The sequence below is a fragment of the Phocoena phocoena genome, chromosome 2 (assembly GCF_963924675.1).
Source record: "Phocoena phocoena chromosome 2, mPhoPho1.1, whole genome shotgun sequence".
Taxonomy (NCBI): Eukaryota; Metazoa; Chordata; class Mammalia; order Artiodactyla; family Phocoenidae; genus Phocoena; species Phocoena phocoena.
In genome coordinates this window covers 93819053-93832492 of record NC_089220.1, presented here as the reverse complement: position 1 = coordinate 93832492, position 13440 = coordinate 93819053, and the positions used below count along the sequence as shown (strand labels likewise).

Here is a 13440-nt window from a genome sequence, read left to right as displayed (position 1 = left end):
TTTTAAACCCCACATTTGTTTACTTATTTATTTTTAGCTGTGTTGGGTCTTCGTTTCTGTGCGAGGGCTTTCTCTAGTTGTGGCAAGCGGGGGCCACTCTTCATCGCAACATGCGGGCCTCTCACTATCACGGCCTCTCTTGTTGCAGAGCACAGGCTCCAGATGCGCAGGCTCAGTAGTTGTGGCTCACGGGCCTAGTTGCTCCGTGGCATGTGGGATCCTCCCAGACCAGGGCTCGAACCCGTGTTCCCTGCATTAGCAGGCAGATTCTCAACCACTGTGCCACCAGGGAAGCCCCAGGAATGCATGCTTTTTGTTTGGACATTGTCTTTGCAGGCCATGTTTCTCACAGTTAAAAAGATGACACCAAAACCACAAATTAACTCAAATCCACCCACTCCATTGACTGGTGCTTTCAAACCCAGTTTTCAGACAAAACTAGCAGCCAGACAGATCTGTCAACTTGTCACTTGTCCTGGCTTCCATGCCTGTTACCAGAGGGACTGATCGACTTGTATTTGAAACCCATAGACACCGTTTAACACAGCAAGAATAGACTAGACACCTATTGCAGTTTGTTCAGACAGAAGTGATTGAGACCAAATGGAACTGGTGTGGTGTCAACTGGACAACTTTTTACTCATAGAGCTGTGAAGAGCCTCATGTTAACTTGTGTTGTGGTTTTAATCATTTTGTGTATGTGATTCACCTCTATACATCAGAAGATGTAAAAGGACGTGTAGATATAAAGGAATAAGAACAACAGTAATTTAAAGTACTTTGTCTTTTTGGTGTTACGGAAATACTGACTGTAATCTGATGACTTTCCTAGGTCCTGGCTATTTTCTGGGAATTGGGTCCCTCATTTCCCACTGCAGGTTCCTCTGGATGGGGATCGGCAGTGCCTGCAATTACTACAACAAGACATATGGTGAATTTGTGAGAGTCTGGATATGTGGAGAGGAAACCCTCATTATTAGCAAGTAAGTCTGTTAATAATCAGTGACATATTTTAAAAATCAAGGCTGGGATATTTCCTATTAAAAATCAAACTTATTTTGATATTTTGCCATCTTTGTTTCCAAAGTTATGTTTTCATTACTTAAATAAAGGTGAGTGATTCCCAGGCAAAAATCTAACATTTGAGACAAGTAGAATAACTGGGTCTTGTTTGAAGCCAGAGGTACATATAAAGAACTCTGGGAAGACTGAAAATTATTCAAAATCTCTCTGAGCAGTGAATGTGGAAACTCAGAATACAGGTGATTTGGTTCTGACAAAACACACTTGAGGGAGAGGTATTATCTTTTATGCTTTCCTATTTCCTAAGATTTTGGTCTTAGCTGTACAAGTAAGCATCAAAACAAACAAACAAGCAATAATAGCAACAACAACAAAAAACACCTGAGGAAAAAAATTCTGACTGTATCAATTCGCTGATGTGTTTCTAATGCCAGGCTACTCAGAAACTCTGGGAGGATAGACAGCAGATGAAGAAGCCATTCATACTCTGCTCTCCTATTGGTGACTGTGTGCCAGTGTCCTTGCTGAGTGATTTTACATAAATTAGGAACAATATTGCCTATTAAAAGAAATGGTATTCTCCTGCTCCCCATACACTTAATATTTTCCAGATAACTTTAGCAGACTGAATTTACTCCAGGGTTAACAAAATATGCATTGACTAAAGAACTAGCTTTGTGAAATATTAGTTTTCTTACTGATTGATCATGGAAAATGAAGAGTTTATAAGAGAGCACATATCATAGATGTTCAGCTATCTTTGCTAGATTTTTAGCAAAGCTATCTGCCAAAATGTCTCATGAATGAGTTTTTACATTTATAATCCCTGACAGAGATTTACCCACAAACTAAGACGGACCAGGGTGTTTTACTGATTTATTAGAATTGTTTCTTCAGATACACAGACTATTGCCCAGAAGTAAGTGAAGCATTTCTGGAAACTGCATTGATTTTTTTTTCAGGCCATGATGATATACATCATTTCTGAAACTACCATGGTGAACTCAAAGCCCAATTCTTTGAACCAAATACTTGAAAGAAGGGAGCAGGGGAGAAAAAACATGTTATCCTTCCAAATATTTCTACCTATCCAAGAATGTTATTTTCAACCAAACTAATATCTCGGTTTTTGCCTGTTTTTTTTTTTTCCATTTCACTCAGTTTGGTGGTGTAAAAGTTTGAAGAGTAGCTAAGGCAGACCATGTTACACATCTAACCATAAATAGCTTCAGGTGGAAATGTCATTTCATTGGGTTCACAGTGAAACACCCCAGGGCAGAGGTTCTCAGACAGTGGCCCCCAACCAGCAGCATCCACGTATCTGGGAACTTGTGAGAAATGCCCATTCTTGGGTCCCACCCTGACCCACTAAATAAGAAAATCTGGGGGCGGGGCCCAGCGATCTGTTTCCACGAGCCCTCCAGGTGATTCTGAGGCACACTCCAGTTTCAGATCCACTGCTCTAATGGCAAGGCCAGAGTTACTCTTGGATTTTACTTCTCTTGGTCTATGGAGCTCTGCCTAGCCAAATTTAAGTGAATCTGATATGCTCTCATTTTCAAAATCAACACTTTACTCACTTGTGCAACTGACTAGAGCCTCAAAAATGTTCTGGAACAGATGGCGATTGGGCTTGGAGGACTGGGACACTGCCTTCTGCTCTTTGATCCCCCAGCACAGCAAGTTGCTTTCCAGCCCTCCTCAAGTCAGTGTCTGCCTTCCCTGTCACCGCTTTCCCTCAGATACAGGCAAAGGGACCTGCAGGATATTCATCCAAAAGGATCACGCCTGCAGCTCAGTATCTAGAGCAGCGCTTCTCACCCAGGCTGCACATTAAAGTCACCCAGGGAGCTGTTCAAAACCCCACTGCCCAGGCCACAACCCAACTGTTACAGTCTCTTGATGGGGTAGACCCAGGCATCGGTAGTGTTTAGAGCCCCAGGTGATTCCAATGTGCTGCAGAGCTTGAGGGAGGAGAGAAGGTAAGAAGCTTCTGGGGCAGGGGGCCTTTCCCTGGGGTTGGGGAAACACCTAAGCAGGTTGGAGGGGTTTTGTGTAATCTTCTTACCCCTAAGTGTAGCTCAGGTGCTGGGAGTGCAAGACTAGACCTGGAGGGAAGAATGAAGCACGTGAGAAAGGACCAGAGGACCAGGACAGAAATTGCTCTTAGACACTAGGTACTTAGATCACCAGATAAATTCCCAGGAACCCCAAAGGCAATTCCTGTAACAGGACCCTCATTACAGCACAGGTGGCATCTGATCACTTTGCTATCTTAGTTAGGGAAGTGACCTTAGCCACCCTGACAGGGTCAGGTGCTGATTCACGCTGAGGACCTGGACAATAACCCGCCCTGCCCTTCCCCCAGCTCTCCCAGTTCTTTCCCTGTTCTGTCCTCATAGGCTTTTCTCTGGTTGGAGTCTGTGTTCTCTATAATTGCCTCCGAGCCGCTCAATTTTGTTGTTAAGGGCTGAGCTCCCTGTGGGAATAGGACATGTTTGTCCCCATCTCCTTCCCTTGTCTGCTCTTCAGGTCCTTCCAGAACTACCGGTACCTCTTGAAAAGACTTCATTGGACCTCAGAAAGCCTTTTCTTTTTCTTTGAATAGTTTGCCAGATTTTTTCTCTTTTGAAAAGTTTGACAACTGTAGTCATTACAACTGTGCTGAGATTATGCCCCAACTTTCAAGTCAGCCGAGTTCTGAAGTCGGGGGAGCTGCAGAACTTCGGGGGGCGGGACGTCAGGCACAAGTGCTGCCGGGATTCTGCCTGAGCAACTGGGCGCTCTGGGGGGAGCTCCACCTGATCATCTTAAAGTGCGTAAAGTGTGCAAGATTCCCAGGTGGGGATACTCTAAATTACTGAGGGTCTACAGACGTTACGCATGACACTTTATGTCGTGTGTATGTATTAGTGTTTGTAATAGTATCAAAAAGGAGAATGTGGGTAGCATCCATAAAGGGGAGCTAGAACTTAACATGCTAACTGGGGTCAAATTTGCACATCAGTTAGCCATTTATATACTAATTATTGTTATAGTATTTGTATGCCTGTTTTAATCATGTATAAATTTACAGGGAATTCATTCATTTATTTTGTAAGCATCCACTATTGAGAATTTATACTAAGCACTGGATGATCCTAATCTATCATAAGTCATTATTGGCTCTCCATTAATTCATTAAATAAATATTTATTAAGAACTTATTATGTACAACAGGTTATCATGAACAAATCAGCCCCAAATCCCTGCCCTTGTAGAGAAATATATTGTTACAGTGTTAATACACCAACAATAACAGGGTAAAACATAGTATAGCAGTAGGGTGAATGACTGTCTTGGTTTACTTGGGACCAGAGGATTTCCCACGTTGTGGGATTTTTAATCTAAAACTCAGATAGACCAGGATGGTTGTCCACACTATTAGCAGGTAGATATGGGCTATACAGAAGATAAGGTGGGTGGAGCAACTTCGGGATGGGGAGAAATCAGGATTCCATTTCAGATATTTTGACTTGACTTGCCTAGTACCGCCAAACGGGAAGTTAAGAAGGAAGGTCAGAAACTAGCAAAGGAGGCTGAGAAGGACAGCCACACAGAGAGGGGAAAACCAGGAGAGTGTGGTGGTCTGAAAGCCAGGCGAGAATGCATGTCAGGGAGGATGGAATTGTCAACTCTCCAGATAGTGCCACATGACTGGACAGAGATGTGAGCATTGCATTTAGCACCAGGGAGGTCATGGGTGACCTCGATAAGGGCAGTTTCAATGGAGTTCTGGGGGCAAAAGTCTGACCACTGTAGAGAATGGGGAGAGAAGAATTGGAGGCAGCAGGTACAGACACTCTTTCCAGGAGTTTGCCATAAAGGAGGCAGAGAAATGGAACAGAGCTGAAAGGGATGTTTGGTCCAAGGAGCTTTTATTTGTTAAGATACAAGATATTATGACATGTGTGTTTTGATGGAAATGATGAGTTACAGACGAAAGTGTTGATGCAGCACACAAAAGGAGTGTGCCAGGTGAGATGACAAGGGGGCCCAGGTAACAAGTGGACGTGGCCTTGAAAAGGGACACGCAAGTTCATCCACAGTAACAGGAGGGAAGGCTGAATATATGGGCACTGATCCTGGTGGTTGAACTTGCAGAGGTTCCAGTTGCTTCTGTTTTCTCAACAAAATAGGAAATGAAGTCTGTAGTTGAAATAAAGGTGAGAAGTACAACACTGGGGGACAGAGGAGACAGGATATAACAGTCATCCAGGAAAGCGAGAGAGTGACTGGACTTGGGAAATGTAGTAGAATTGCCAGCTGCACTAAGGGCTCACTTGAATTGAACTGAGACCTGCCTATGTGTGTGTGTGTGTGTGTGTGTGTGTGTGTGTCCATGTGCATGTATGGTTTTTTCCCTGGCCCCATTCAACTGCCAGGTGCAAGCACAGAGTAAGCTAAACTGAGAGTCGGATTTAGCCAGGGTTGAGGTTTTACCAGGCAATTAGGACAAAGTAAGCAGAGGGTCAAGGGACTTGAGGATGCATGGAAGGGAGAGACTCTAATGATCGACAAGAAAATAGTTTTCCAACTTTCTAGTAAGAAAAGTTCAAATGAACAGGAAAGTTAGAAGAGCAGTCCTCCCTCATTTTTCCCCATGACCTTGACCTTCTGAAAAGACCACATCAGTTGCCTTACAGGATGTCCCACATTCCAAATCTCTCTTACTGTCTCATTATGGTGTCATTGAACATATTCTTCTATTCACGGTATTGCTTATAAACTGAACACTAGGTCTATAGGCTCTATTCGATTCAGGTTAATTGTTGTGTAATAATACGTTCCTGTTAGTCCTACGCAGTTCACATTGCATCACATCAAGAGACCAGGGAAGGTGTTCCCATATTAGAGATACTAAATTTGGTCAGCTTAGGGTGGTTACACTCAGACCTCTCTGTTACAAAGATTCTTTTTCTCTTGCAGTGACCTCAGTATCAAACCTGGGTAAGGATATTAGAGGGCAAAGGACAGGGAAAATGTGGTAAGATTGATGGAGTGTAAGTCACAAGCACAGAACAGGTCTACACAAGGCAAGTGTTTATAAAATTTTGGTACCAAATATTCCATTGATTGTCTCCCTTTTATTCCTAGTACTCATCAATCTTGAATCTGACCACAGGTGTCTGAGTTCTTTAAACTCAGAATGGGAGGGTGGCTTTTTCTTTACCACCTAAGGACTTACCTCCTGGCTACTTTTCATTTTGAAGAGACAATAGGTTTGCCATCGTTGGAGATGTCTTTTGACCTCAGTCACATTTCAAGAAGAATAATGACCCCCAGGGATCAGGCATCTTATACTACCCACTGTTCCTTCTGAGGTTGGGGACTCACACTGTCTCTCCTCAGTGGTAAGAAGTCCTCACTCTCCCAGTCAGTCAGTCAGTCAATGTAACATCTCCCTCACCTGGTGTTACAGGCCGGCCTGCATTGTGGGAAGGAGGTCTCTACTATTCTCCTTAATGTCAGGAGAGCTCTGGGCTGGCATCCCTAGTTCATCACCAACCTTCCCTTCTTCACTTTCCTGATTTACTCCAGTTAGATAAAGCCTAATTTTCATAAGTGATCTTGTTTTAAATTGCTTGTTCTTAGTCACACTTGGCTTGCTGTGTGTATCACTTCTGTCTTGCCTATTTTGTTCTTTGCCAAGTCAGAGCCTCTATCTCAGGATAACTGAGATGTTGGTGCCCCCTAAAGAACACATCGATTTTAAATGGTAGTTCTTTATTAACTAACATTTAACTTAGTTTAAATTTGGGTTCAAGTTTTTAATTGACCAGTAATTCCTCAAAACATATGGACAGACCAATGTGTTTTATGATATACTCAAAAGCTCTAAAGGTCAGAGCAGAAAAATAGTATTGTTTGTCAACTCATCACTTAAAATTTGTAGATCTGAGTTTGTGAGTATAGAGTATACAAATTACTTACTTTCTGCTTTAAGTATAGAATGAGGTAGTGGAAGGTAAGAAAGCTAGAGGCCTGAAATCTATTAATTAATAAGAATTTCAGTCTTTTGTATAGCATGGTGTTTCCATACAGGACAAAATTTTGGCTAGTTGGTCAAATTAATTCCCTGGAATACAAATAGAAGCATCTGGATTTTTGTTTTTTGCTTTTATAGCTGCTAGGAAGATAAAAACTTGTCCAAAACTTAGGGTAATTTGAATATTATCTGGAATTATATCAAAAGTATATTTGACTTAGTAGAAAGTATTTTGATTTGAAAATAAGATTTTCTTCCTGAAATATATATCAAGTAAATAATTTATTCATATAATAATTCTGTCTTCATTTCACAGAACTGCCATTATTTCAGGGCCTTTCTTTTAAAGTTTAAATGGGAGCTTGGAATCCATCACAAATGTGTGGGTTTGGCTAGTACTTAGCCCACAGCATTATCTACTCAGCCAGAGCTGAGCTCTTTTAGCCCAGGGTCTCCTATGGCAATATGTCCTCACAGGCATTTACTGAACAACCTCATTAAGGCAAAGTCATCCGTTTAGGAGCCAGTTGCAATTTGGATAGAGAGGAGCTAGTGAGAAGATGGCCACCCTAGCCCAGTGCAAGAACAGTTATGTAGGTTATAGTAGCTACTCCCCATCTTTGAGGGTTATGTGTTCAGAAGACACCCATAGTAGGAGAATTTGCAGTTGAGAAACAGAATTTTAGTACAGAAGTGGCGAGGAAGAACTAAAGTTGTAGTGAACACACGAAAACGTGTACAATATTTACTTCACCAAAATAAGGGAAAAAATAACAACTAAAATAAAGCTAACACCAGAAATATGTTATGCATCTTGAATTTGCACAGTTGAGCACTGTGCAATTCCTTCCATCTTCTATCCCCTGCACACCAGATTCTCCCTCATTTGCAGTTATCAAAAAGATATTTATAAATATATTTTACTTTCCTGCTATAATATACATATTTTCTGTTTATTCCTCTGCCCAAATGTTTGGTTCCTTTCTGATGTCATGATTTGTGTCTCTGAACTGCACTCTGGCCTTGGAGACATGGGATAATGGGTAATCCTCATGTGGGAAAGTTCTGGAAGATCTATTTTAACTTCCCTAGCAGACCTAAGCAGGTTAGCTCTCGAGCCTCGAAGTTAAGGGTTCAATCACTTTAGCTCTGCCTATGGCAGCTCCTCACCAGAGCATACAGGATGGGCAACTTTTATATACTTTCTGGCTCCTGCCCTGTAAACATGGCCAAAACACAGACTAATGCATTGGCTTTCTTCATTCATGTCTCCTGTAGCTGCACTGCAGAAAACCTCTACTCCTTCTCTGCTCTCCACTCTTTTTATTTCCCAAACTCCACTTCCTTTTTCTGATTATCTCCAAGAAAAATGCCTATCAATTTAAAGCTACTCGAGTGGAAATTTTTTGAAGTTGCCGAACTGCCATGCTTACATGTTACTAAGGGGAATTTGCACTTGGCCATGTGGTCCATGTATAAACACTGTAATCTGAAGAGCCTGTTGTCCTGCCCCACAGAGGAGTCTGGATAACGTGCTTGGAACAGCTTTGCCAGCATGGGGAGGTGGAGGGTGCTACATGAGACCTTGTCTGTGCCTGAGCACAAACCCTGTGGTCCTATTGTCTACTCAGCAGCAGAGTCAGTCGAGGGCCCCACACCTCAGAGGTGGCATTACCAGGGTCATAGGTAAAAAGGCTGGAACTTGGAGGGAGGTGGCTGAGACATGACTTCTCTTTCCTCCCTCCCTCACCATATCTAGGTGCCCCTGTGGGTAAGGATTTTGGGGTGGCTGTCTGCACCTCCTTCTGCCCTGGTCTGTCTGCCGTGTATCCTCACTGAACTGACTTTCCTCGTTACCTTTAGATAATCTCGTTTGATTTCTCCAAGGGGTGTTTGGTGTTCAGTCTTCGCCTATAATACAAACAACTGGCACTTATGAAAAAAATGGACATACAAACACCACATGTCCTGCTTATATCTTCCTATGCTCTGATAAACTCCATCCCGTCTGTGTTCATACCCCCTCCATCTCACTCATCATAAGGAGGGTCAACCACATAGCTTATTAAGAAGGACATTTTGGACTTCCAGCTTCCTGAGCAGTGCTCATCATGGTCACAGACACCACTTAGCCCTCACCCAGGTAGCCTGCTTCTGTCTAGGCCCTGCATGAACCTTTTCCAACCTCAGCCCCTTTCCACAGGAAATGCAGTCACCTGCAGAATTTCTTAATTTTTCTCTTGGTAGATGAAAATTAGTTTATACCACCCACACTTGATTCTTAACTTCATGAGTTCCCAACAGACATTCTTTTCTTCTAAAGTCCCTCTTTTACTGAGCAGTGAATGAGGAGTCTCTCTCCTCCCCAAATCCTCATAAACATAGGTTCATCTCAGCTGTTTCCTCTCAAGCCTTCCCTGTGCTGCTTGCATCCACTATCTAATAAACCCACCCCACCTTTTATCCTGAAGAGAATAACTATCCATTTATGCTTTCAATTATTTTAAAATATTATTCATTAATTTTATTCAGGGCATATTTATCACATATGTACATTGGCAGATCTAATAAAAGTAAGCAAAATAAACAATGTGAAATCAGGGGCTTTTATAATTATTAGCATTTTTACATTTTATAGTAGCTTATAATATAGGTGTTATTATTTGTGTCAGTATTGAAAATAAAGGGAATAAATGTTTTCCCCAATGTCATATATATGGTAACTATTGAGGTCAGGATGCAGACCCATACCTTTTGGGGGTGTTTTTGAGTTTAGTCTTTTTAAAATTTTTTATTGAAGTAGAGTTGACTTACAATGTTTTGTTAGCTTCAGGTGTACAGCACAGTGATTTAGTTCTATACATATATATATATATATATATATATATATATATATATATAGGCAGACCCATATGTTTTGTTTTGGGTTTTTTTTGACTTTAGTCTTTTTAAAATTTTTGATTGAAGTAGGGTTGACTTACAATGTTTTGTTAGCTTCAGGTGTACAGCCCAGTGATTCAGTTATATATATTCAGTTTTATATATATATATATATATATATATATATATATATATACACACACACACGTTTTCAGATTCTTTTTCCTTATAGGCTATTACAAAATATTGAGTATAGTTCCCCATGCTATATGGTAAGTCCTTGATGGCTATCTATCTCATATACAGTAGTGTGTATATATTAATCTCAACCCCCTTTCGCCTTTGGTAACTGTATGTTTGTTTTCTATGTCTGTATCTTTCTGTTTTGTAAATAAGTTCATTTGTATCCTTTTTTTTTTAGATTCCACATATAAGAGATATCATATATTTTTGTTTGACTTACTTCACTTACTATGATAATCTCTAGCTCCATCCATGTTGATGCAAATGGCATTATTTCATTCTTTTTAATGGCTGAGTAATATTCCATTGCATATATGTACCACATCTTCTTTAACCATTCATCTGACGATGGACATTTAGATTGCTTCCATGTCTTGGCTACTGTAAATAGTGCTGCTGTGAAAACTGGGGTGCATGTATCTTTTCCAATTATAGTTTTCTCTGGACATATGTCCAGGAGTGGGATTGCTGGATCATATGATAACTCGATTTTTAGGTTTTAAAGGAAACTCCATACTGTTTTCCATAGTGGCTGCACCAATTTACACTCCCACCAACAGTGTAGGAGGGTTCCTTTTCCTCCACACCTTCTCCAGCATTTGTTATTTGCAGACTTTTTAATGATGGCCATTCTGACTGGTGTGAGGTGATACCTCATTGAAGTTTTGATTTGCAGTTCTCTAATAATTAGCAATGTTGAGCATTTTTTCATGTGACTGTTGGTCATCTGTATGTCTTCTTTGGAGAAATGTCAATTTAGCTCATCTGCCCATTTTTTGATTGGTTTTTTTAAATTGAATTGTATGAGCTGTTTGTATATTTTGTAAATTAATCCCTTGTCAGTCGCATCATTTGCAAATATTATCTCCCATTCTGTAGGTTGTCTTTTTGTTTTGTTTATGGTTTCCTTTTCTGTGCAAAAGCTTTTAAGTTCAATTAGGTCCCGTTTATTTTTTTTAATTTATTTACATTTTAAAATTTTTGGCTGCTTTGGGTCTTTGTTGCTGCGCGTGGGCTTTCTCTAGTTGGGGCGAGCAGGGGCTACTCTTCATTGCTGTGTGCAGGCTTCTCATCGCGGTGGTTTCTCTTGTTGCAGAGCATGGGCTCTAAGCATGTGGGCTTCCGTATTTGCAGCACACGAGCTCAGTAGTTGTCACTTGCAGGCTATAGGCGTGCAAGCTCAGTAGTTGTGGCGCACAGGCTTAGTTGCTCCGTGGCATGTGGTATCTTCCCAGACCAAGGCTCGAACCCATGTCCCTTGCATTGGCAGGTGGATTCTTAACCACTGTGCCACCAGGGAAGTCTGGTCCCATTTATTTTTGTTTTTATTTCCATTAATCTAGGAGACATATCTAAAAAGATATTGCTGCAATTTACGTCAAAGAGTGACCTCCCTGTGTCTCCCTCTAGGAGTTTTATAGTATCCGGTCATACATTTAGGTATTTAATCCATTTTGAGTTTATTTTTGTATATGGTGTTAGAGAATGTTTTAATTTCATTCTTCTACATATAGCTGTCCAGTTTTCCCAGCACCACTTATTGAAGAGACTATCTTTTCTCCATTGTATACTCTTGCCTCCTTTCTCATAGATTAATTGACCATAGGTACGTGGGTTTATTTCTGGGCTTTCTATCCTGTTCCATTGATCTATATTATTGTTTTTGTACCAGTACCATACTATTTTGATTACTGTTAACTCTGCAGTATAAACTGAAGTCAGGGAGCCTGATTCCTCCAGCTCCGTTTTCCTTTCTTAAGATTGCTTTGGCTATTCAGGGTCTTTTGTGTTTCCACACAAATTTAAATTGTTTTCATTCTAGTTCTGTGAAAAATGCCATTGATAATTTGCCATTGCAATGAATCTGTAGATTGCCTTGGGTAGTATAGTCATTTAAACAATATTGATTCTTCCAGTCCAAGAACACAGCATATCTTTCCATCCATTTGTGTCGTCTTCAATTTCTTTCATCAGTGTCAGTGTCTTAATAGTTTTCAGAGTACAGATCTTCTGCCTCCTTAGGTAGGTTTATTCCAGGTATTTTATTCTTATTGATGTGATGGTAAATGACTTTTTTCCTTAATTTCTTTTTCTGATCTTTCGTCGTTTGTGTATTTTTGCAATATCTACAAATCAATCAGTGTGACATACCACACTAACAGACTGAAGAATAAAAATCATATGATGGGCTTCCCTGGTGGTGCAGTGGTTAAGAATCCACCTGCCAATGCAGGGGACATGGGTTCGAGCCCTGGTCTCGGAAGATCCCACATGCCGCGGAGCAACTAAGCCCGTATGCCACAACTACTGAGCCTGTGCTCTATAGCCCAAGAGCCACAACTCCTGAAGCCTGCACAACTAGACCCTGTGCTCCACGACAAGGAAGCCACCGCAATGAGAAGCCTGCGCACCACAACAAAGAGTAGCCCCTGCTCGCCGCAACTAGAGAAAGCCCGCGCAGAGCAATGAAGACCCAACACAGCCAAAAATAAATAAAAATAAAATAAATAAAACATTTAAAAAAGTATTAAAAAATCATATGATCATCTCAATAGATGCAGAAAAAGTATTTGATAAAAATTAACATCCATTTATGAAAAAAACTCATCAGAAAGTGGGCATAGAGGGAACCTACCTCAACATAATAAAGGCCATATATGATAAACACAAAGCTAACATCATACTCAATGGTGAAAAGCTGAAAGCATTTCCTCTAAGATCAGGAACAAGACAAGGATGCCCACTCACCACTTTTATTCCACAAAGTTGTGGAAATCCTAGCCACAGCAATCGAAGAAGGAAAAGAAATAAAAGGAATACAAACTGGAAAGAAGTAAAACCGTCACTGTTTGCAGATGACATGATACTATACATAGAAAACCCTATCCTTTCAATTATCCAAATTATCCACTCTTCCTTCAAATGCCGTAGCCTTACTTATAAGCAGTCTTAATAAAACATCTTCACACCAAAGTGAGCTCCTCTGCAGAAGAATTCTGTACCACTGTCCTAAGAAGACAATATTCTCTTCAAACATAGAGGCCCCATGACGTCTTCAGCTAGGATTTTACAACATGTTATAATGCTCATTGCCTTATCGTGCCCCAATCAGAGTAGGATTTGGGGCAGGAAGCAAGACCTGAAGGAGGACATGGGTGGGGAGGGACTGCCTGCTCCTTCCTAGTTGCTCTGAAGACCCAGCTCAGGCCTTAAGAGCCAGGCCTGGGGGTGGGAATAGAGGGCAGAGCAGTGGAAGAGGAACCAGG

At 41.0% G+C, this 13440-nt stretch overlaps 1 protein-coding gene across 1 annotated transcript in view; it reads left to right on the top strand.

The window, feature by feature from the left end:
• Positions 1–13440, top strand: part of LOC136118688 (aromatase) — a 49712-nt gene that overhangs the window by 21665 nt on the left and 14607 nt on the right. Inside the window, exon 3 of the mRNA XM_065871944.1 lies at positions 833–983. Coding sequence (XP_065728016.1) covers positions 833–983 — 151 coding nt within the window. The remainder of the gene's footprint in view (positions 1–832; positions 984–13440) is intronic.